Source organism: Muntiacus reevesi, chromosome 4, assembly GCF_963930625.1.
Source record: "Muntiacus reevesi chromosome 4, mMunRee1.1, whole genome shotgun sequence".
NCBI classification, from domain to species: domain Eukaryota; kingdom Metazoa; phylum Chordata; class Mammalia; order Artiodactyla; family Cervidae; genus Muntiacus; species Muntiacus reevesi.
In genome coordinates this window covers 58,963,442-58,989,582 of record NC_089252.1, presented here as the reverse complement: position 1 = coordinate 58,989,582, position 26,141 = coordinate 58,963,442, and the positions used below count along the sequence as shown (strand labels likewise).

Genomic DNA, 26,141 nt, shown 5'->3' with positions numbered 1-26,141 from the left:
AGGTGGGCCTGATGGTGGTAGAAATGCTAAGAGCAAGATCAGGACAATCAACCAGGTCAAGTCAAGTCACCCAAATCTTCTGCTGATCAATGTTAGAAGGAAGTGAACCTAAAGGAGTCATCACATGCTTCCAGTTAAACTTAAATCTACTTCCTTGTGGTGGCTCCTTGATGTTGTGCTTCTGTTCTAATAAAAACCGATTGTAGCTTCAAGGGCAAGAGACTTTGCCGCTGAACAAGATGATGTCGTCCTTCCTGATTATAAACAGGAATGGGTGATCAGCTCGGAACACGCTCGACTCAGGCAGCTGCTTTTCCACGACGTTGCTTCCTGTGACAGCAGTGGCCTCTGTGCCCTCCTCGGTGACCTCTATGTAAGACTTGTGCATCAGTTTGGATACATATAGACGGCCTCCTGCAGCTATACCAGAGAGATCAGCTCTGGATTCATCAAAGATATCTCTCAGCCCTAGGGCTTCTAAGTATTGCTTGATTTCATAATTCTTCTCTATCTTGAACTGAGGTAGAAACACTTCGACATACTGAGATTTCATTTTTCTTGGATTGGTCCAGTCCATTAGATTCTGAAAAGTCAGTTTGCTTTCAATCTGTAGAAATAGTTACAAGGCAACTTAGAACCATATGGTTAAGAAACAGATGAAACAATAGCTACAGAGGTATATGGTCTTCCCTAACAATTCTCTCGTGGATATTTACTTGTAAGTATGTGAAAGGGTGCCAGGGGAGTCTGGAAATGGGAAATGATTAAAACAAATGGTTCAAGTACTCTTGAATGAATCATATGTTTAATTTGCTCTGCTATGACAAGGTGTGGTTTATTTGTATTGATATTTCAAGGCATTTCTGTTCTCTGCCCACATATTAACATATATAGACCAAGTGGAACAGTGAGCAAGTGAAGGAATTTGGGAATCAGAGATCATGAGAGGGAGAAAGGAACTCAGCAGTCATTTGAATCAGTGTTTCCTGACCATTTCTGCCTCATGAAAGACACGGAAAATAACATTTGCACAACATGCAGGAGTAAACCAGTGGAACCCCGGGTAGCCAACAGCAAGGAGCTCAGAGCTGTAGCCTCCAGAATTGTGCGATCAGCATCCCCCAGCGCAGGCGCCCACACTGGAAGATTTGGATACAAATTGACTCTCCTACTCCACATGTGTGACAACTGCAGCCCAAGACAATGTAGGGAGATGTGCCCAAGGTGCACAGCTAGGACCCTTAGTGACATAACGCATGCGTATGTGTGTGTGCCCAGTCGTGTCTGACTTTGCAAACACATGGACTATAGACCACCAGGCTCCTCTGTCTACGAAATTCTCCAGGCAAGAACACTAGAGTGGGTAGCCATTTACTTCTCCAGGGGATCTTCCAAACCCAGAGATTGAACCCATGTCTCCTTCTTGACAGGTGGATTCTTTACCACTGAGCCATCTGGGAAGCCCCTAGTGACAGAGTGAAGGGCCACATATATCTTTCCAAACCCACTGCCGCAAAGTGACTCACAAATTGAACTCACCAACTCCTTAGCACCGAGAATTGATCACAGATCATTCCAGATTTATAACAGGAAAAGTTTTCATATGAACATAGTTTACAAATCTTGGATTAATAAATGAACAAATGGGTAAGTGACTAATTCTAACAACCGGAAATCTTGAAGTTGATAGATAAGAACACAGTCAAGGGCCCTAGATGTCTTCTTATTCCCCAGCAGTGAGAGCAACAGCGGTAACTTACTTGCGACAGGTCATTATCCGGCAGCATTATGTACATGCTTATACCACCATGATATCTGAGCTCAAGGACCTGCATGGATGGATCTTTAATGACAGACAAATTGAACTTCCGTTCTTGATGCATCATGGCCACTGCTTTCCCAGGACACTGAAAGTCAAGTCATTAAAAAAAAATTAAAGCCCGCCTTATTTCATTTATTGACCAAATACAATGAGAATAGTGCTGCAGGTTTTTCTTTCCAGTGGATTTTCCCCAACTTGCTGCCAGTGGTGGTCCTATTGGTCCACATCTCGAGTAAAACCACAGATTTTGAGAGTAACTACCTGAGCTTAAAACTCACCAACTGTGTGACCTTGGGAAAGTTACTTCACCTCTCTATGTCTCTACACCTCATCTCTGTAATGGAGGTAAATACAGTCTCTATTGCATAGGATTGTTTCAAAGATTATGTGCCTTACTATAGCTAGCACTAGGAACATTGCCTTGCATTTAGTGTTTTATCTGAAAATGTCTATATCATGTCATGAATAATTATTAAATAGCTTTATAATTTCAAGTGATTGCTATAGATTTTTCTCTATAGAAGTAAAATACAAGCAAGTGTTATAAAAATTACAATTTAATAATGGTGTGTTGTAAAGCTTTTTTTTTAAATTCCTGCGAAATATTTGACAAATTAACTTGAGGGAAACACTGTAGCTCTTATCTTTAGGATACCACTTCTAGACTTAGAAACATAATAGAGATATAATAGACTGTCTTTCCTAAAAGATATTGTGATTCTGCAAGTTTTTCAGTATTTGTATAAAATCTCCCTTTACGAAAGAAGATCCTACAGAGGAGACGGATAAATTTTTCGCTTGAATCATGGGTTCTTCTTCCTCCAGAAAGGTTGTCCTTTTTGACCAAGAATCCAAACCCCAGAAAGAGCACAAGTGACGCAGTAAAGGAAAGAAGGCACCTTCCTAGTGAGACAGGCAGGCGCCTTCTCCCTGACTCTGGAACCCCGGGGGCCGAGCCGCAAAGTCTCACTTCCAAGCTAGGGCAGGGACGACTCCCACGGCTGCGTTATGCTGGAGAGAGGTGGAAGTCAGACTTCTTAGCGAAGGGATGGCTTCACCAGTTTTGGATGGAACCAAAGCTGTCAAGTGATATAGATTCTACAGCATATTATATTATGAGTTATATATTAGAACTCTATTATAAGGGATATAGTCAGGAAGATTATTTTAAACAATGTTATTATACTTTATGTTAATACTTACAGATATTTTATTTGCACATACTCATATTTATTTAAATAAGCCATTATTTAGGAGCAAAATACAAACAAACAAAACCCCATAGACAGTGCAGGAAAGAGTCACGCTTCATTTTCATTTATGGAAATGAGTTAACAAATGTAGTCTACCAGAGGAGTTGAAGGAAAGACTGGGAAATAAAAGCTCATTTCCAAATACCATTAACGCTGTCAGCCTCAGCCATTCAAATTCTGTGTGTGTGCACTTGGTCGTGTTCAGCTCTTTGCAGCCCCATGGACTCTAGTCCGCCAGGCTCCTCTGCCCACGGAATGTTCCAGGCAAGAATGCTGGTGTGGATTGCCATGCTCTCCTCCAGGGATCTTCCCTGCCCAGGGATCAAACCTGAGTCTCCTGCATCTCCTGCATTGGCAGGTGGATTCTTTACCACTAGCGCCACCTGGGAAGCCCCATTACAATTCTAGGACTGTCTAATATGCTTCATCTTGCAACTACACAGCTAACGTCTCTATCAGACAGAGTTCTGGTTTACTAGGATTTATTAGGTTTCAGTTTTTTCACTTAGGATTTTCAAAATACTTCTATGCTCCTCTCTATGTTCTCATAGAGGCACCTACATTATAGACTTGCTCCTGAGTTGGGCTCTCCTTGGGACCCTGCAGTTAAGGGCACACAGCAGGGCTGGCCGGCCTCCATGCAGGTGCTAAACGCCTCCAAACTCCAAGTCCTCCTGGCGTCTGACCTACTCTGCTCAAGTTTCTTCTCCTTCCTCCCAAAGCGCTCCTCTCCCCACAGACACAGCCTACTAGGCAACCTCTTACTGCCCATCTCCTCACTCCTCAGTCATTTTTTATTTCCATGAGCTCTCCACACTCCTGTGTCTAAAACTTCTGATATAGAAAGGTGCAGAAAGAACATTTCAATAGCATTTTCCACTTAAAAATAAAACTATGTTTAAACATTAAATCTGAATTCCTATGCTTCAGCATGAAAGACTGAGGATTGAAAGGAATTTGTTGTTGTTGTTCAGTCACAACGTCATGTCTAGCTCTTTGTACGCCATGGAATGCAACACTCCAGGCTTCCCTGCCCTTCTTAATCTCCAGAGTTTGCTCAGATTTACGTCCATTGAGTTGGTGATGATATCTAACCATCTCATCCTTTGTAATCTTCTTCTCCTGCGCTCAATCTTTCCCAGCATCAGGGTCTTTTCCAATGAGTCAGCTCTTTGCATCCGGTGACCAAAGTATTGAAAGGAATGCTCTAGGTGAACTAATGGAATAGCTTGGTTTTACTTGTGAGAAAGACTATGGGTTTAAGGTTCATGCGCTAAGACAAGGTAACTCCTATGAAGCAAGGTAAGGACCCTAACGTGGCGTGTCTGACTGCAAAGTCTTTGATGTTTCTACTTTACTAAGATTACTGTGTGAAAGTGAAAGTATCAGTCTCTCAGTCATGTCCAACTCTTTGCGACTCCATATGGACTGTAGCCCACCAGGCTCCTCTGTCCATGGGATTCTCCAGGCAAGAATACTGGAGAGGGTTGCTGTGCCCTTCTCCAGGGGGTCTTCCCAACCCAGGGATAGAACCTAGGTCTCCTGCATTGCAGGTGGTTTCTTTACTGTCTGAGTCACTAGGGAAGCCCTGTAAAGGCATATTATTGGCAAAAACCTTTCTAAATTAAATAGAATTCCATACCTTGGGGGATCTGAAGTGGCAATTTTGGGTCTGGCTCTTGGTGAAGGCTGACTCCCACTTGCCTTTGAAGTACACAGCATTCACCAGCACCATCACAGCAGATGAGCTTATGGTACCTTCATGAAAGACATCCCTGATTTTGCCTTTTGAAAAATAAATTGAGACAAAAATGCAAATTTTAAAAAGCTAAAGACAAGATGAATATTTTTCTTATGACATAATTTAAATGATCATGATATCAGTAATAATCTGTGATCAATTATTTTGTCCAGCACTTTCCATGTGCAATGATTTATGTGCAATATTTGGTTTAATTTTCACAAAATCCCTGTAGGGAAGGCACTATTATTATTTCTGTTGCCTGCTGAGAAATCTAGGGCATAGAAAAGTAATTTGTACAAAGTCACATAAAACAGGATTCTGGCCCAAGAAGACAATTCTCAGAGACCTTCCCTACTCATAGACACCAAACTGCCTTCATTTATTCCATTGATGAGGCCATAGCATTCCAAGTACAGTTTAATGCCATTTCATTGAATGGGTTAATTCCTACATTCCATGTTCATGAGATTTTTGCTAAATGCCTTGCACTATTCTGGATACTGAACAGGATCCTATGGGGCCTTCCCTGGGCAGGCCTTCCCACATACCCCCTCCTTTAGCTCCTCTCTGAAGTGCCTAGATAATAGTATTTGATACACATTTGCTGGTGGCACTAGTTGCAAAGAATTTGCCTGCCAATGTAAGAGAAGCAGTAGACTCAGGAATATAATGGGTTTCCCCAGTGGCTCAGATGGTGAAGAATCTGCCAGCAATGCAGAATGGGTTTGGTCTCTGGGTCGGGAAGCTCCCCTGGAGGAGGAAATGGCAACCCACTCCAGTATTCTTGCCTGGAGAATTCCATGGATAGAGGAGCCTGGTGGACTACCACCCATGGGGTCACAAAGAGTCAGACACAACTGAAGGGACTTAGCATGCCCACATTTCCTGAGTTGTCTTGCAGATGTGAAAAACCTCCCCCGTACCAAATGGAGGGTGTTAACTGCCTAACACCAGAGCCCATAGCCTCAAACCTCTTGGAGCCTAAGGACTGAGAACACGACCCTCTGTGACACCACCCTGGTGCCTCAGCATTAACCAGAGAATTCTTCACGAGCTGATCACAAACTCTGCAACTCCCCACCTGCCCTGGCTTTTAAAAATGCTTTGCTGAAACTCTTCCAGGAGCTCAGGGCTTTTTGGGTCCACCACAGGGACCACTTACTTGGTCCTGCAGTAACCTTTCTCTGCTTCCAAACTCTGATGGTTCAGTTTGTTTGGCTTCACTGTGTGTTGGCCTCATGAACGTTCATTAACAAGTCCAGTGCAGTGGAGGCACCACCTTAATGCAGTTGCAGCATCCTGGGGTCACAGCCCTGTGCCCAGTGTGGGGTGGAAACACAGCGTCTATGGCCAGGCCACCTGCTTGAGCTGAGGGCAAGGTGAGTGCCAGGGAGAATTTCCAAAAAGTTGGGACTCTTTATTCAAAACTTGGAAGCTTCGAAGAGCTAACTGTATTTGGGAAAATCCTAACTTATTCTGATTCAATAGGAAGAGTAAGATTGGAAAGGTTGGTGGCAGGAGCCAGATAATTGAGCTTGGAAAGTCTGATATGAATTTTTTATTATCTTGAAGGCGATGGAAAAGCATTGTTCAAGATTCACTGAAACACAAAAAAGGGCATGGTCATAATGGTTCAGATTTGCCTTTCTAAAGGATGACTTTGGCAGTGTGTGTAGGATTGAAGAGAGTGTGGAGGGTGGTGGGAGGAGGAGGAATAAAACCTAATAAGACCAAGGTAGGTTTATTGGAATATTGACATCATTTTGAAGTGTTCCTCTAAATAAGTATTGAGTCCATGCCCTCATCACAGTGAGAATAATTATACATTGATTTGCATGAGAAAGGAAGAAGGGAAAATAAATTACTGCTCCAAATAAAGAAAGGTAGTAGTAATCTGATATGCCAAAATACTTTAACACTAAGTGGAAGGCAAGAGGAAAGGGGACGACAGAAGATGAGATGGTTGGATGGCATCACCAACTCAATGGACATGAATTTGACCAAACTCCAGGAGATGATGAAGGACAGGGAAGCCTGGCATGCTTTAGGGTTGCAAAGAGTCAGACACGACTGAGCGACTGAACATTAGAAAACTAATTGCATAGTTTTTTGATTTATGAAGAGTATATTTGAAATACATGGTAGCTAATGGTCAAATTAGCTCTACTGAAGTAATGATGAATGAATGAGCAAAAGCAAAACTGAGCCACTGTATTCTTACTTTCTGGAATAATAATATGCTTTTGAATGTTTGTACTTAAGGGTGCAAGTTACATGTCTCATATTTTTGAAATGGAACCAAACTCAGAAAATATATATATTGTTCAGAGTATAAATTAAGGCCATTTCTTAGGTAAAGAAATGACAAGCTTTGGAATCATTGACTAAGAAAACAATAAATAGATTTCTTTATTTGTTTGGTACTAAACCAGACCATTAGCTGAATTTCATTTTTAGTTGGAAAGAGACTTGTCAATAAAGAAATATGCTTTTTTATGGAAGGAACCACCATTGCCAGATATATAATTTTGATAAATGAAGAAAATTTAAAATTAAATTTATTTTTTCAACAGAGTGTCATAAAAACCTATGTGTGTGTATGCTCAGTTGTGTCCAATTCTTTGAGACCCATGGACTATAGCCCACCAAGCTCTGCTGTTTATGGGATTTTCCTGGCAAGAATACTGGAGTGAGTTGCCATCTCCTCCTGCAGGGGATCTTCCCAACCCAGGGATCTAACCTGTGTCTCCTGCATTGGCAGGTGAATTCTTTACCATTATGCCACCTGGGAATTCCCTGGACAAAACCTCGAGCAATTTTAAATAACAGCAATCATTACTTCTGATAAGCAGGCACAGTTTCTCATATATACAAAAGACTCCCAACTTTAACATTGGGAGTTCTCAATAGTCACATATAACTGACAATCTTGCAGAAAAACAGGGCTTTGCACTCACCACGGGTCTCATTTTCAATCCATTTGTTAATTTTATATCTGGTGTCTTCCACATCATTTGTAAAGTCAACTCTTTCCACTTTAGCATTATATAATTTCTTAGCACACTCAATATAGTCCTATAAATATAAATGATATACAGCTTTATAAGTAATAAACATAGTTCTTGTACTTACAAATCACCACCAACTAAGCACCATAAGAAACATACATTTGAAATTGTCCCCTCATTTCCACTACCTTACTCAAGGACTACATCCTGCCTCAAAGGTGAAGAACTATGGCTGGAAGGGAGGACCAGAGAACTTGAAGTTGAATTTGCATAGCAAGCATGCTGAAATGCATTGAGACCAACACAGGTTATGGCTAATACGCACCCCCTCAACTTCACCACTGCTTTCTCACCGTAAATATTTCAGGAGCCTCCTACCTCTTGCCCCTTGTTTGTGTCATCCTCATTCTACTGAAAAACTGTTCAAGAAACCTAGCAGATATCACCTCAATCAAGTGATCAAAGATAACACTGTCAGCAATAGGATTAATCAAAATCCTGCCAGAGGAGCAATAAGGATAATATGATGAAAATAAAACAACACCTGTGATGTTTTCTATCAAATCAGATGGAGGAGTGATCTAAAGAAATGGTGATAACCATTTTGCAACATATGTGTGTTAGCTGCTCAGTCGTGTCCAACTCTTTGCAACCCCATGGACTGTAGCCCGCCAGGCTCCTCTGTCCATGGGATTCTCCAGGCAAGAATACTGGAGTGAGTTGTCATTCCCTTCTCCAAGGGATCTTCCCGACCCAGGGACCGAACACCAGTCTTTCACACTGCAGGCAGATTTTTTACTGTCTGAGCACCAGGGAAGACTTTTATGACATAAGAGTATCAGATCAACTTTTTGTACACCTTAGACTTACACAGTGTTATATGTTATGTCTCAATAGAGCTGGAAAAAATATGACTCTAATTATGAAGAAACATCAAACAGATTCACACTGAAGGACATTCTAAAATATAACTAGTCTAAAACTGGACATTATGAATAATCATTAGAAGTGTCAAGATCCTTAAAGTCAAAAAAAGGCTAGGAAACTGTTCCAAATTGAAAGATACTAAAGATACATACCAACAAAACACAATGCATGATTGCTATGGGATGATGTAGTGATGATTGCTTAGACTCAAAAGGATCTAAAGATTAGCTGATAATGATATAACAGTGTGAATTTCCTGATTATGATGGTTGCACTGTGCTTATGTAGGAGAATCTCATTGTTTGTAGGATTACACCAAAGACTTCAAATATGATTAGGGATCTTCAATGGTTCTGGAAAAAAATTTTTTCTTCTCTATAACACTTGCAACTTTTCTGTAAGTTTCAGATTATTTCAATATAGCCTTTCTTTTGAAAAGTAGAAGGAAGACCTAATAGGTATTCTTCACTAAGGGACTGTGAGGCTTAGGGAAAAGGAGAAGACAAATTTGACCCAAATACTTGGTGGATAATTCACTGAGAGAGAACACAGAAGAAAGAGAAGTCAGAGGACAGAAGGGATGGAACATGAGAGTCTGGAGGTGCCCGTCTGAGGACTGGCAGGAGGCAGGGAGAACAAGGCTAAAGAACTACACACTGTTTGAACATGCAATCTCTCCTTGGGTAAGAAAGTAAACTGAAAATGGAAGATGGCTGAAGACAGAAAGTTTAAAGAACACTAGTACTTTAGGGATGCCTGGAGGAACAAATATAAACAAAAGAGACTGAGTAGAAAACCAGGAGAAATCAATACCATAAAAACAATGAGAGGGGAGAGTTTCAGTGAATATCATTCATGTTGAATACTATGAAGAGGCAAATAAGATAAAAACTGCAAAGTGTTCATAGCTTGGGTGTCCACATGGAAGGCAGCAGTCAACTTCATAAAAAGGATTTCAGGGGAGCATTTAACATAGATGCCAGATTGCAATGGATTGAGGAGTAAAAGGGCGGGGGGGTGGACTCGGAGAGTACATATTATTCTTTCATTAAGCTGGACTTTTCAAGCTTACATTTTCAGAGTGAGAAACAATAAGATGGGAAGGAGAATCATTAAGCAGCTTCTAAAGAAAAACTTTAGAAAAAAGGTACCTTGTACATATATTTATATGCTATGAGAAAGAAGAAGGTAGTGTAGTAAAAGCCCAATAAAGAATATTGATGAAATGATAACACCAAGGAAGGGTGTAGGAGGCAAGAAAGCAGTGGAGGAATTGACCGTTTAGGAAAACTGTTCCCTCTGAAATTGATGGAAAGAGGGGGAAAGATCAGCAGATGGTTGGGATATGAATCCTGCCTCTATTCTCTTTGTCAAGTAGAAGACAAGAACTTCAGTTGAAACTGATGGTAATAGTAAGGGCTTGTCGGGAAACTGAGAGAAGTAGGAGAGTTTTCAAAAACTGCTGTCGGGAATGAAACAGCAAAGCTGGCTGTTGGACATCCGACTGGGGCGGCGGGGAGACCGCCACGGCGCGGCGGCGGTGACTGCACACGCCCAGGCTCCCACGCGCATTCTTCTGCAGCCCAGGCACCACTGAGTGGAGTCACAGCCCTGACCCTGACTCAGGGCTTTGCTGGGGGAGAGAATGGGGAAGGGGAGGCCGAGAGCAGTTCAGTGCAGGAATAAAGCTAGGCGGGGAGAGCTGGTTTGCCGAGAGAAAGTCGGGAGGTCAGGAGAGTGGATGACTCGGTGCAGCTGCAGCACAGGTCGAGTGGGGATGAAAGAACGACAGGCACGCGCGGTGTGGCTACGCTGGGAAACTGGAGTTGCGGACCTCAGGTCGCTGCTGAGTTTCAGGGCGTGGCTCGGGTATCTACAATGGTGCAGAGAGAAGGTCAGGGAACTGTGGAAGCTGAATCACCCACAGGGACGCTAAGTTTATTCAAAACAGTGGCAGAATCAGGTATGGAATAACATGTAGAGCGGTCCTATCCAAGGCACATTCAGCAAGGACTGGGGGAGGAGGCAGAACATGGGAGCAGAGGTAGTGGTTGGGTCTTCTATCATACCGTATTTTCACGGAGACTATTTACACAATATTATCTTTATCAATTCTAGTAGAATATGTATCCTCTTATTTGAACCCATACTCAAATGTGAGTTAAAAAGTGTTATAAGAAGAAATGTAAGAAGTTTGGAGATTATCTATCTTTGATCTATCTGATTGAAATTTGATGATAGGTGCATTTAAATCAAAAGTAGTTTTTAGAATAACTTATTATACTTTTAAATGTTTGGGAGGAAAAAAACCGGCTGTCTTGTTTTCACTGTTCTTGATTAGATCTCACCTTTCCTGTGCTTCTGGGCACATTGCAAAGAGAATCAGAAAAAGGAACATGGACACAAGCCGCTATAAACAGCACCGTGAGAGACACGTCAGCATGCAGGCTATGGCTGAGGGCCCCTCAGGAACACAACAGCATCGTGGGCACTGAGACTCAAACTGTGGGCTGAACCTCACGGTGGCTCCTGTGAAACTTGTGTAGGATACCTTTGGGAGGATTAAAAGCAAAGTGACCTAATGCTTCATAATTGACAAGTTGCCAGACAATTCGGGAGTGGTGCTGGAAAGGGCAAAGAATCTGAGTGGGTGACAGACAGATGAAGCATTAATGACTGGGCGGGACACAGAGAACTGGAGAAGATGCAAGCGGAGACCAGCCCAGAGATGTCACGGGGTGGAGTTTTACAGTTGTGTGACACGTGGAGAATTAAAAGGGAGAACAGACTTCCCCCAGAGAATCGTGGCCACTGTGTCTGCTTGAACAGTGCTACCAGCTTCTGGTTGTCATAGCAACGATGGGTCAGGCACACCAGAATGCAAGAGTGCGTTCTGGGACTTGCTCGTCTTTGAATGAGGAGAATTCCATGATGAGTGAATTGGTAATTCAAACACCATGTAGTAGTACCAAAAATCAGGCTGCTGACCTCAAGTTATTCACCTCCTGTGTTGAGTCTTAGCTGCAATTCTACCATTGGCCAGTCTTATGCGACTATGTCTCTTACCAAGAGCTCTTTTATAAGTGTGTGCCACGTGCTCAGTCATGCCCAACTCTACAACACCATGTCTGTACCCACCAGACTCCTCTGTCCATGGGATTAGGTAAGAAAACTGCAGTGGGTAGCCATTCCCTACTCCAGGGATCTTCCTGACCCATAGATTGAGCCCATGTCTCCTGTGTCTGCTGCATTGTAAGTGGATTCCTTCCAAGCTGAGCCCTTGGGGAAGCCCCCTTTTATGAGTGATCTTATTGAAAAGATAAGTAACTGCTGGGAGGAGAGATGGAAGGGCATAAAAGGGAGGTGAACTCAGCACTGGGGATGAAGAACTGTCCTAGAAGACGGAAAACTCAAAGGAAAGGTGGATAGGCTTTTTCTCTGCCCCCCATAGACAACCATAAATGCATTGTCTGTTCCTCCCACCCCAGTTTCAACTCCAGTGGACATGGCTGCCAGTGGACAAGCTCTCTCTGTCTTGGAGCATGTCAGTCTAGGGACCCTGAATATGTGATCATTCAGGTGAAGAAAAGTTGTACTTTGGAAATAAAGTGATAATATTGAGAAGCATCTGGGAACCTAATTAATAGTGACAGGAAAAAAAAATATCACCTTGGTATGGCCCCATGGAAAGGTACAAGCCTTTATTCAGATGATGAATTGAACAAGACTCAGGTTCATAACAGAAATAACTATCTAACACAGGAGCCTGCATTTACCTTTTGAATATCAAATACTTTTTCTGCAAAAAGTCCATTGGCAATGCCGAGTTCATAATCCTTGTGGGATGTGTTTATATCAGACAGAACTCTTTTCAGTTGAGATTGGAGTCCTGGCTGCTGTTAAAAAGATTTATAAAAAATTATTCTTGGGTTGCAAAAATATGTCTACTCTTTTTACACATGAAATAAAACATGTATAATATTATCATAAAAGAATTTAAAAGCAACGATGCTTATTAAAGCAGGAAACAGTGTCACATACATCTAAAATTTTTCACCCTTTCTCAAAATAGTGTCTGTGATCAAAGTTAATTAAAGGAGTTAGTGAAATAAATAAATAACCTTAAAATAAAACTATTAACAGAAGATAATGAATTTGTCTAATGCATGTACTAAATAATTCATTTTACCAATGTAAGTTGACTGTGAATATCAAAGGATAAAACGCAAACATTTAGTTCCACACTATCTTGCCAAATTTTAGCTAACACGTAAGTAAAATATTGGCTTACTTGATAATTTACAAATAAATTATCAAAAATTGTATCTGGAATACCCACAATACAGAAATCTGAATGACACATGATCCTTTGTTTTAAAGGGGAGAGAACATAGAAATATATTAGTGAGATGGGGATTTTTCTAAATCGATTCTTACAGTCTCTTTCTCTAGAAGAACATATTGTCTTTACCTGAGTATCAGCAGAGTTCCCATGTCTTGAGAAGGTATTAAAGTGAAGCACCTGTAAAGAGGCAGCAAGGAAAGCAGTCAGCAAGCAGTGGCAAACAAGAAGAGAACTAATAAAAACAAGTGGAGATTTCACTGTTGGTGGCTGTGTTTGTGTATTTGTTTGTTAGCACATAAGTCAGCAATGAACTGTGCACCTGTCCTATTGATGTGTTTAGAACAAGACTATTCATTGGGGAAAGTATCACAAACTGGGAGAATTCATAAATAAATGGCTACAAAGTGAAATATGTTTAATAATTTTGGTTTGCTCATTCTTGGGGATCAATTTAATAATTACTCACTGATTAAACCTGAACCAGAATCAAAAATAGTCTCATAAAAAAATGGAAACTTTGTTTAATGTAACAGGAGGCAAGATTGGGGTTGACTACATACGCACCAAGACATAAAAGCAAGCGATTTCCCTGGTGGTCCAGTGGTCAAGACTCTGTACCTCCAATGCCAGGAGTCCCAGGTTTGAGTCCTGATCAAGGAACTAGATCCCGGATGCCACAACTAAGGCCTGGTGCCACCAATTAATAAATAATTTTTTAAGACATAAAAGGGAAAACTAGTTACTGAGTATCTAGCAAATATTAAATAGGAAGAAAAATTGGGGTTTGATAGATATAATTTTTGAACCTGCAATTATTTGAGAGGCTTCCCTGGTGGCTCAGTGGTAAAGAATCTTCCTGCCAACGCAGGAGACATAAGAGACATGGATTTGATCCCTGGGTTGGAAGATACCCTGGAGAAGGAAATGGCAACCCACTCCAATATTCTTGCTTGGGAAATCCCATGGACAGAAGAGCCTGGAAGGCTACAGTCCATGGAGTGACAAAGAGTTGGACATGACTGAGTGACTAAACAAACAAAAAAATTACTTGAAATTGAGCAGTTTGGGCTTTTCCTTTTTCAGCATGGCTCTCAATAACCCCATTATTCTAATAATTGCTCCTATGCCCATCTTGATTTCTTACTACACTTTATCTGTCTTTTTCCAGGCCCTCTGTCTCTGGGATCTGAAATGCAAAACAGCTCCATTAATAGGAAGTAGTAAAATGCACCATGCGTATGAGAATCACTCATGCAGCTGTCTGGGGAAGAGTGCCTCCTGCCTCCTGGGCATGGATGGACAGTGATGGAGTAGCGTTTATCTTATATTCCCCCAACCAGTCATCTGAAAGATCTAAACAACTGCCAGGCAATGGTGAATTTGTTCTGCTGTCTCAGTTTGTGACTCTTAGAATATCATTGGTTGAATTTTCTGTAAAAAGATGTAGCTTTGCCTTAAGGGACCTTTCAGGTTGTGTTTGTGTGTGAGGAGTGTGAGTAGGGAGAAGGTTGGGAGGACTGTTCTGATGCAGGGTAAAGAGACACATATGGGAATTTAACTAAACCAGTGTTGCTATCAGGGCCTCTGTGAGGGATTTCTACTTCAAAGCCTCAGACCCCTAATTCTAGCACCATCTTATTGGCTTGGGGAGAATGGAACAGCTCAGAAACGGATATGAAAACTTATAAAGACTATTAGTATCATTGTTAGTCTTTAAATGCCACAAAGAATTGGAACCTAACCTCAATTTCTACCTCCTCTTAATCTAGGGCGATGATATGAGATGGAATGAGAGACACAAGGCAAGTCTGATATACACATTCATTCTACTGTAAATTAAAAAAGCACAAATGGGGTCTTTGCAGACATCGAGGACTATGCCTGGAAGCCTGGGTGTCATTTTCCCCAGTTCTAGGCAGTTGTGGAGCAGGAAGAGCATCAGCGCCCTTTCTCATCCTTCAGTGCCTTCAAGGATATTGTGGTTACCTCTTCCCAGCTGATCAAGTTGACTAGAATATTCCAGGGTTCGTAATTTTGCCTCACAGTTTTGTGGTCAGTTTCATTGTGACTATGATTCATCAACAGAACACTGAAATTACTAATTTAAGGGACTTCCCTGACTGTCCAGTGGTTAAGACGCCCCCTTCCAATGCGGGAGCAGCAGATTCCATCCCTGGTCCAGAAACTACAATCCCACATGCCTCTTGTATGGCCAAAACACATAAAATAGAAGCAATATTGTAACACATTCAATAAAGACTTTACAAAAGGTCCACATCAAGCAAAAAAAATCTCAAAAAAAAAAAAAAAAGAAATTGCTAATTCGTCACTAAGAAAGGAAGGTTCAACAAGGACCCTCCTTCCCATGGAGTTTATTTTGTAATCACAAGGAGAGGAAACAAAAGCATGAGTTTTATTACTTGGATTATGTTATTATAGGGCTTCCCTGGTGGCTCAGACGGTAACGAATCTGCCTGCAATGCAGGAGACCTGGGTTCAATCCCTGGTTTGGGAAGATCCCCTGGAGAAGGGAAAGGCCACCCACTCCAGTGTTTTTGCCTGGAAAATCCCCAGGTACAGAAGTACCTGGTGGGCTATAGTCCATGGGGTCACCAAGAGTAGTTTTTTTTAATTCTTACTGATGTGTAACATTCATGTTAAAAGTTTACCCCTCAGTACCCCCAGAACTGAAAAAGGAAAAGTTGCAAAGAAAAGTCTGTATCGTCAGTCACCTCAGTGGAGAGAAGCACTAACCAGCTTTTGTTCACTGAACTTGAACTTGGGTGGCCCCGTTGCATATTTCCTTTCTAAAATAAGGCCTGGAAGTTGGAGGGTCCATTTCTGTCATCTTTGAGAAAGATTTAACCAAGAGAAGGCTGGTAAAACTCTGGAAGTCATATGATTGTTATTTAATGCTATCTTTAGTAAAATATATATGGCTTTGTGAAAAAACATTTTGAATGGTGTCTGCTCCTCTGAGTTCTAAACCTTTTCCTCACTACCTCATAAAAACACCCTAGTAATTAACTTAATTAACTGAAGCTTAGCAAGGAGAAAGGAATCTTCTCTTTTTGACCAAAATTTCTGTCAGACTAACTTTTTAAATTCCTGCAGCTGTGTTTTAAAAAAAAATTCCCCAAGATCACCACTAGATAGATCAGCTATTTGAGAATATGTGGATGTACCAGAAACAGACTCACTTGCTTCTAAAACATTATGCATTTTAAATAATGAATGGAAATCTTTTTTCTTAGTTGCTAGATTGATTTTTCCAAAGTCAATACCCGTATTTATCAAAATATTGGCTTCAAGATAATTGAAGCTTTGTGATAATGTACTTTGAGCTACCTTTCAGTTTACTGACTTAGGGCAGACAGCTCTTCCTCTTGGGGATATTTGGTGGTGTCTAGGGACACTTTTTATTTTCACGATGGGGGAGAGATGTGCTGATGATATCCAACAGGAAGGGGCGGGGGAGAGCTGCAAACCCTTCTACAAAGCACAGAACAGCCCCTCACAACAAAGAATTCTCTGACCCAGAAGGTCAGTAGAGCCAAGGTTGAAAAACTCTGCTTTAGAATAAGACCTTCCTGAGTTTACTAGCACAGAGATGGTGTGACAACCCCTGCATACAACCGGGGAAATGATGCCAACTCCAGGGTTACTGTAAGCATCAAATAAGATGCGTGGGGAGCTTATCCCAGAGCCTGACCCTGATGGCGTTCCCAGCTGGCTGTTATCATTGCGTTAGCATGAGGTGCTCAGCACACCAGCTTAGAAACCACCCCAGCTCTAGGACAGCAGCATTTTTAGACTCTGGTTATTCCCTAGTATCAGTCACTGGTGGAGCAGTCCAGAGAGTGAAACAAGTCTTTCCAGCTTCTGTGATTGCACAAATAACCTTCAACACATACTTAAGCGTGAAAGGTTACAGCAGGGATCCATTCCCTCTTGCACTGGTTTATGAATTAAAATAATGGGAGGAATCAGTGGGCAGAAGGTTGGGCATCGAAGTTTCAACATGCAGCTCGGCCCTGGTATCTCACCTGCTGCTGACCCACTGAATTTCTAAGGCAAATTCCCGTGAGGAGGGAGAGAAACCATGACCTTTTTGCCTCCCTGTGGTCTCACTCAGGGTAGTGGACAGGAGTGAGTTAATAAGCTGTTTCTAAATGTGGTGGGGAGGGTGATACTGGCGACAGTGTGACAAGCATCCTGGTGGGCTGCCATCATCCAGACTGTACTATTATGTCATTTGTGGGCAGGTCACCAGGGCCTAAGCTAGGACTTCACTGGCATTTCTTTCTGGCTCTTCCTTCTCATCCATATTACTCAGGTATGCGTGCATGCTCAGTCACTTGGTCCTGTGTGACTGCTTGCAACCCCATGGACTGTAGCCCACCAGGCTCCTCTGTCCATGGGATTTTCCAGGCAAGAACACTGGAGTGGGTTGCCATTTCGTTCTCCAGGGGATCTTCCCGACCCAGGGATTAACCCAGGTCTCTTGGGTCTCCTGCATTGGCAGCAGGTTCTTTACCACTGAGCCGCCATCACTTAGGCTGAGGCTCTCTACTTCCGTGTGCACCTGGAATGTCCATCAAAGCTCAAGTGCTGGGCCCCATCCCCATAGTTTCTGATTCAGTAGGTCTGAGTTGGAGCCGAAGATTTTGAATTCCTACTGATATCTTCAGGTGAAGCTGGCATGGGAAACACACTTCAAGACCCACACTAAGGCACAGGATCAAAACTGAAGTTCTGGAAATGTTCCAGCTTAAAGAGCAGGGATTGCAAGCTGTGTTATTTCCTCCCCTGGATGGGATCCACTGAGAGGTCTTCCTTTACATGAGACCATTGCAGTGCAATGTTCTCTTGGGAAAAACAGTTCGCCCTGATGATCGATGACAGAAGTCATGGCTGGTGATGCAATCAAGACTGACCTTATCCATCTGAGAAGCGCAGTCACCCCTTGCCCCCAAACGAACCAGGGCCAGGGCAGTGAAGAGGCTCAGAGAGGAAAAGAACACGTTTTCACTTCCTTGACTGCTGTCCATCTCTCTGAACAGGTTGAAGCAAAAGTCTGCGTCTGCGGCAGCGAGGAAGGCCATGGTGAAATGGAGTACAGGCTAGAGAGGGAGAAAAGAAAGAGCTCCAAGTAGTTTTCTGTGGATATTACACAGTTTCTTTTTTCAATTAGAGTATATTTACCTTACAAAGTTGTGTTAGTTTCCACTGTACAATAAAGTGCATGCTATGTCATTTCAGTCATGTCCGACTCTTTGCGACCTCATGGACTGTAGCCTGCCAGGCTCTGTGCATGGGATTCTCCAGGCAAGAATACTGGAGTGGGTTGCCATGCCCTCCTGCAGGGGATCTCCCTGACCCAGGGATCAAACCTGCATCTCTTATGTCTCCTGCATTGGCAGGGGGGTTCTTTACCACTAGCGCCACCTGGGAAGCTCTGAATCAGCTGTAGGTATACATATATCCCCTCCCTCCTGAGTCTCCTTCCCACCCACCCTGTCTCACCCCTCCAGGTTATCACCAGACACCAAGCTGAGCTCCCATTCTGTCCAGGAGCTTCCCACTAGCTGTCTGTTTTACACATGGCTGTCTACATATAATTTTTATATTCTTTAATTTTTTAAATCTGAGGTTTCATTCTTCAACCTTGGATGTAGCTATCAAATAACTCACAACAAAAAGAAATATTTCTTTTGGCCAAGTATTCTTGCTATCAAAGCTCTAAGACTCTCTTCTGGCAACAATATTATGGTATCTTTTTTAAAAAACATTGCTCTTCTTTAGCACGATGTTTCCATATTTCTGCCTGCGCCCTCATACTCACATCCAGAGCAGAGTCTCACTGTTCCTGGAGGTGGAATTTCCAGCTTCAGCGATCTTTGATCATTCTGTTTTGAGTCCCAAGCAAACACATTTATGGGGCCTACGCTTTCTCAAATCTCCAGATTGCTAAGCTGAAATATAGCAGAAATGCTGTTGCTGTTCAGTCACTAAGTCATATATGACTCTCTGTGAACCCCTGGGCTGTAGCCTGCAGCCTCCTCTATCCATGGGATTTTCCAGGCAAGAACACTGGCATGGGCTGCCGTTTCCTTCTCTGGGAGATATTCCCAACCCAGGGTTGGAACCCATGTCTCCTGCATTGGCGAGCGTGTTCTTTGCCTCTGAGCTGCCGTGGAAGCCCCAGAAGTGATGTTACAGTAAAACAAATTTTACATGAGACAGTCTATTCAAGGGACTATATTTCAGGAAGAAAAATTATGTGTTACATTCTCTCTCTTCAAATAATTTTCAAGACTTCATGTTGGTTGCCAAAAAATCATAGCATTGAAATGAAATTAGTCACCCTTAGGAAAGTAACTTCAAAAGCAAAACCATAATAATTCTTTCTAAATATTTACAGAGGAAATTACATTTAATAAAGCATTGTAGGCACATTAACATATTTATACAAACCCTCTTGGGGGACCTACCTGAGTGGTCCATTGGGAGTCTGAAAGCTATTTGGTAGTTTCATAATCCAAAATACAAAAACACACTCTTCAGTACATTTTTCCTCAGTCAAGTCCCAACTGTTCTTGTTGTTTTATAAATGCAACTTTTACTATTTTACCCCCGGGTGGGAAAGAGACGTTTCGTGTTTTTAAAAATTATTCGTTAAATCACTTTCTAATAAAGCAATAATCACAAAATTTTATTTTCTAATTTTTTAGTCATCCTCTTGACTTTTCACAAAACTGTTGTTGTATTGAAGAGAAGAGAAGCTACACAGGAATGTGTTCATTCAAACAATTAAGTACATATTTTTAAGGCTTAGGTGAAGTCTATGGCAGAGAAACCATACTAGATAAATAATCATTACAGAGAAACATCAGCCAAGAACTTCTTAGATCTAGTCATTCTCAAGCAATAGCTTTTAAAATGATAAACTGCTCTAGGTAATATACAGTTAAATATTCTCGTACAGACATGTTCATACTCTATGAAAATAAATGCCAAGAAGTATGTTCCACTGCACATCACGGCTTTTTTTTTTTTTTCTTTATGCAAGTTCTTTGTAGTTTCCAGCAATGAAAGTAAGTTTCATTCCTCTCATCTGATGCAAAGACTGAATCATACTGGCAAATAAGTACCAATATATATGGCTGAATTACTTGGTTTTCACCCTAAATTTCTGTCAGATGACATAGAATTAATATTAGAAAATTAACATGCTACCAAAACTGATTTTCCTTCTCCTATAATTTCTTCTTCCAGCAACTTTTTAAAAAAATTAAACACGCACAAAAAAATTAAATGTAAACAAACCATCAACAAATGCCCAATGATTTGGGTCCCAGTTAAATAACTAAACTGAAGAGGAAAATTAATTACATCAAACTACAGAAGAAAGTATCAGCATGGTGCTCCCCGGTATGCTACTATGCAGATACAGCAATGAAGGAAAATTCTTTTTAAATCATACAGAAACTTAACTTTAAATTAAACTTTTATTTCACTAAAACTGCAAAAATACTTATAAAAATAATACACAGATATGGACTTAATTTATCATTTTCAAGTTAGCATGAATCAAATACTTATGAAGGTCTTTAGATCCTAAACAGCAAACTTAAGGATGTCAAAGTCCAGGGAAGACTGAAGCCTATTTACTTACTTATGGTACGTTTCAACTTAAGAAATTTTTTTATTCCTTGCTTTCTTTTGTTAACATAATTTTTGTGTCAAAACAGAAAGAAAAGATATGTTCTCAGTAAAGCTTTTTAAAAGTCTAATTAAAAAGTAAGAAAAATAAATTTTAATGCATGAGAAAAACCAGGGACAAACACTTTCAGTAAAACATGAAATTATATTGAAAATATTTCATGGATCTAAGTGTATTATACCAAATTGATAAATTGTGTGTCTTATTATTTGATCAAAATATTATTTCTTCTTAAGATAACTCTTTCTGCACAAGAAAAAGTAATCTTGTTTCATGGTACATTACTGAGGGGAAAAAAAGCCTCCTGTTTTTACTGAACTAAAGTACACATAGAGGAAAAAATTATAACTACAGTTGAACAGACTTAATTTTTACTCTTATCATGTAAGTCAAATGTAATACATTCAAATCTTTCCATTTTTTTCAAAAACATAGTTTAAAATTTTCATAAATTCCTAATCAAATAAGTAAAGATATACAATTAAAACAGAATTCAATTCTAATGTCAAGAATGTGTATACTCCAACATATAATGCCTTAAATAAGAACATCAGAATTATAGAATTCTAGACTTGTCCATTATTCCCTGATCCTATTTCTCTTCTCCAAGATGGAACATGATGTGTTGGGTGGTCTTGGATGCCCTCTGAGTGGCAGGCGCCCCGTCCACAGTGCCCTAGGGTAAGCGGGCAGACGAGCCCCAAGACAGAGAAGCCGGGAGCAGGGCGGGCCCAGGGCCACGCCGAGGACGGATCCTCGGTGCAGAGACGCACTCACTGCCCTCTCCCCAGCCCCACTGCTGTTTCTGTCTCTGTCTGTGTGTGTGTGCTTCTCCCTGTGTGTCTCTCTGTCTCTCTCTGTCTCTCTGTCTGTCTCTGTCTCTCTGTCTCTCTCTGTCTCTCTGTCTCTATCTCTCTGTGTCTTTCTGTCTGTCTCTGTCTCTGTCTCTATCTGTCTCTGTCTGTCTCTCTCTGTCTCTCTGTCTCTATCTCTGTGTGTCTCTCTGTCTCTCTCTGTCTCTCTGTCTCTCTCTCTCCTGTAAGCTGTCTGGCCAGACTTTAAGTTCTGAGCTTTGGAAATATTTACCTTACTCTCTTCATAGAGGAAGTTAGCTGCTGGTTGGATGAGTCTGAGAGAGTTCCTTGCATTACTCTGAAATATAAAGCCTCTGACTCAGACACTCCCTACTTCCTTTTGTAATGACCATGATAATTTTAAATAATGTGATTAAAATAGAGTTATGTTCAGGCCCTTTATAACGCAAATTCAAAGAAGTGTGCAGAGTGTTAGCTGCAGACTCGATTCAAAACAGTCAAAGCGGATATTTTCTAATGAATCCAAGCTAAGCATGGAATTTTATTTAGTTTGATACGAGCCCCCACAGTCTTTTCTTATGGTATATGGCGGCACGAACGGTATTCTGGGCATGGGATGGTGTCCTTGTCAGACTCACTCACTGATCCGTGCTGTTTGTTCAGTTCCTCCCCTTCGAGGAGCCGCGTTCCCTGTGTGTGAAGCTGTCGTGAGGAGCAGCAGGCAGGCCAGAGAAGAGAAGAGAGCAAGTTACTGAGGGCAGAGAGAGCGGGACAGAGACGTCGCTCTGGCCGTGCCGAGGGTTGCCGTGCTCGGGGGAAGTAGGTGAGTGGGCCCTTTCAGAAGGAAGAGGGTTTCACAGTGGCTTTTGTTTTTTGGGTTTTTGTTTTTTGTTTTGTTTTTTTTTTTTTGCTATGAACCATTTTTCATTTTTAAAGTCTTTATTGGATTTGTTACAATATTGCTTCTGGTATATGTTTTGGTTTTTTGGCCACCAGGCCTGTGACATCTTAGCTCCCCGACCAGGGAATGAAGCCACAGCCCCTGTACTGGAAGGCGGAGTCTTAACCCCTGGAATTCCGGGGAAGTCCCCATAGTGCTTCGGACCTTGCCTTACACATTATTTATACGTTTTTACCCTCCCCTCCTCTTCAGTGTGTGTTTTCATTCTAAAATGGAACATCCTAACCGTTTGAGGTCTCCTCAGGCGAATATCTTCTCAGAGGGACAGATGTGTTTGAGCATATTGAATAAGATGTTGAGTATCTGCCTCCATCATAAGAGGAATATGTTAGTGATGAGAGCATTAAAACAAAAAGTAAGAAAAAAGTAAAATGCTTAACTCCAGAGAAATCAAGATTGCACAGGGAAATGTGTATCATATTACACTTTATACCTGGGCTGTGAATAATATTCTCTTAGTTGTAATGATTTCAATAGACTTCCTTGGTGGCTCAGCAGCAAAGAATCTGCCTGCCAATGCAGGAGACACAAGTTCAATCCCTGCTTAGGGAAGATCCCCTGGAGAAGGAAATGGCAAACTGCTCCAATATTCTTACCTGGGAAATTCCATGGACAGAGGAGCCTGGTGAGCCATGGTCCATGGGGTCTCAAAGAGTTAGACATGACTTAGTGACTAAACAACAACAGTGGTTTCAATATTGAGTATTGAACTAAACAAGATTGAGGGTGTATTGATACTGAAGTGATATTAGAAGGAGGTGGTAGGGGATGGGATGGAGAACTGGACATCTAAGGAGTGCATTGTCCTTCCGTGAAAGGAAGGCTACAGATCGTCTCTAAAAGCAAAACAAAAAAGAGCCACCTTAGCTTGTTATTGGATGTCTGGAAAGATACAAGAAGCAACACCAAAAGTGACTGAGATTGGAGATAAGTGTCCACCCATGAAACCAACCCAACAATCAATCATGCTTCAATACAGTGGCTTTTTTTCTTTAAAAAGTAGTGGGGAGAATTGCTCCTGCTGAGAGGGATTAGAGTGGGAGTGGGAGAGGAGGAGCCCGCTGCTTTGCATGACAAACTGTGTGGTCTGCTTTTGACGCCCTCACCACCGAGATCATAATACACTTGAAATAAATGAAGGATAAAGTAATGGCTCTGGATTAAATCTCAACTTGGCAATTCACTGGGCTGCGTGACTTCGAGCGAGTAACTTAATTTCTCTGAGCCCCATTTTCTCATCCATAAAATAAGAGATCGTATCAATTATACCATATTCGTATTTCCATTTAAGATATGTATGTAATATATTATATGCCTAGGTTTTATATACATATATGTGTCTGTGTGTGTATATATGCCTGCCTCCCTGCGCTGTGCTTAGTCGTGTCTAACTTTTACCCCATGGACTGTACCCCACCAGGTTTCTCTGTCAATGAGATTCTCCAGGCAAGAATACTGGAGTGGGGCGTCATTTCCTTCTCCAGGGGATCTTCTTGACCCAGGGATCAAATCCGTGTCTCCTATGTATGCATATAATCACTAGCATAATATTCAGTGCAGGTTAAGTCCTCACTAATTTTAATTTCAGGGACTTCCCTATAGCTCAGATGGTAAAGAATTTACCTGCAATGCAGAAGACCTGGGTTCAATCCTGGGGTCAGGAAGATCCCCTAGGGAAGGAAATGGCAGCCCACTCTAGTATTCTTGCCTGGAGAAATCCATGGACAGAGGAACCTGGTGGGCTGCAGTCCATGGGATTACAAGGAGTCGGACCTGACTAAATGACTAACACACACACACACAGTTTTAATTCTCCCCTACCTGCCCTCCACCCTCACTTTGCCTTTGTTACATTTTATTATATATGTTAATACCATATAACGTAAGAAGTCAGATCACTTCAGCAGTTTTCATGCAGGATTTTACCCTCCAAAATCAGGAAGTTTATCTCTCTAGTGTGTTATCTCCCTTCCTAAGGCAGATAATACAATAGCTTCTTCACAGGGATTTTTGTCACAGGAGGAGTGTGGAGGGCCTTTAGGAATAATGAGCAGCCATGAGTAAAAATTCCAGAATTAACACAGTAGACAGAGAACCCAACTGGAGGTGGATCTGAGGAGGCAAGGACCCAGGTTACCCACTGGTCCACATTTACCTGGGATTTTCCTGGTTTTAGCACTGAAAGTCCCACCTCCAAGGACTCCCCTCGGTCCTGATGTGGTGTCCACTAGGATGCATCCTCTCCCTTCAGACAAAGTGTTCCCAGAGCTTCTCCCGAGACCAAGGTGTGTCTAGTACACCCAAAACTCTGCTCCACACCAGGTCATGGTCACTCAATCTAAACTATCATAAGACACCCAGGACATATTCTGGACACCCATAATTCATCTTCATCTGCTCACTGATGCCCAAAATCACCATGCAGGAGACCTGCAGTCCCACCCACAGTTAGAAGTAATGCTCAGGGAACCAAGTAAGTCAGGAAAAAAGAATGCACACAACACGACTTCCTTGACGAAATGGTCCAACCAAGTGGTCATGTGTGGATGTGAGAGTTGGACCAAAAAGAAGGTTGAGCACCAAAGAATTGATGCTTTTGAACTGTGGTGTTGGAGAAGACCAAAGCAGTCCATCCTAAAGGAGATCAGTCCTGGGTGTCCATTGGAAGGACTGATGCTGAAGCTGAAACTCCAATACTTTGGCCACCTGATGGAAAGGATTGACTCAATGGAAAAGACTCTGATACTGGGAAAAATTGAAGGCAGGAAGAGAAGGGGACGACAGAGGATGAGAAGGTTGAATGGCATCAATGACTCAATGGACATGAGTTTGAGCACGCTCCGGGAGTTGGTAAAGGACAGGGAAGCCTGGCGTGCTATATGTAGTCCATGGGGTCGCAAAGAGTCAGACATGACTTAGCAACTGAACAACAGCCAAAGCAAAACTGGATTCTTAAGGATGCTGACTTACACTGGTAGGCAGACTGTCCTGAAGAAATGATTGCCTCTAGTGGGAAGAGAAGAGGGTTTTTTGTTGGTGTTTTGTTTTTTGCTAATAAGGGAGGGAGACTTCAGAGATTCTGATCAGGTTCTGTTTGCATATACTGAATGCACTTTTATGGATCCAAGTTATCTTTCAAAATTTTTAAAAACAAATCAAAATATAAAGAAAGAAAATGCCTCAGAGATAGGATCACAGCTCACTGTCTATAACTGATAGTTGATCTATTCCTAAAAGCACACTTTGGTGGAAGATGGGCTGGGACCCTGAGCCAAGGTTGAACAGGGTGGCCCCGAGGTCAAGCGTGTGCTGCGGCCAGGAGCACTGGCGCAGTGCACTCGGCAGAGACCAGGGACCCCAGCGCTTCCCAAACAAGGTTTACCGAAGGTAATACAGGCTGATTCCCCAAAGGGCAATTTCCCAAAGATGCGACTAGAGAGATTTCAGGCCTCTGAGTGTGACCACCAGCTGTTTTCTCCACCTTTCTCCAGACTCAGTCAGGAGCTAACCTCTTGCTTACAACAGCAAAGACAGGAGTGG

The 26,141-nt window shown here is 41.8% G+C and overlaps 1 protein-coding gene across 1 annotated transcript; it reads right to left on the bottom strand.

Annotated features, from left to right (window-relative positions):
• Positions 1–208: 208 nt before the first annotated feature.
• On the bottom strand, positions 209–21,931 carry SERPINB7 (serpin family B member 7). Its single transcript, XM_065935205.1, has 8 exons — positions 21,912–21,931; positions 18,037–18,222; positions 13,226–13,276; positions 12,531–12,647; positions 7,777–7,894; positions 4,718–4,860; positions 1,761–1,907; positions 209–607 (listed from the first exon to the last, which is right to left on the bottom strand). Exons 2-8 carry the CDS (start codon positions 18,202–18,204, stop codon positions 209–211), a joined length of 1,143 nt encoding a protein of 380 aa, XP_065791277.1. The 5' UTR covers positions 18,205–18,222; positions 21,912–21,931.
• Positions 21,932–26,141: the final 4,210 nt, after the last annotated feature.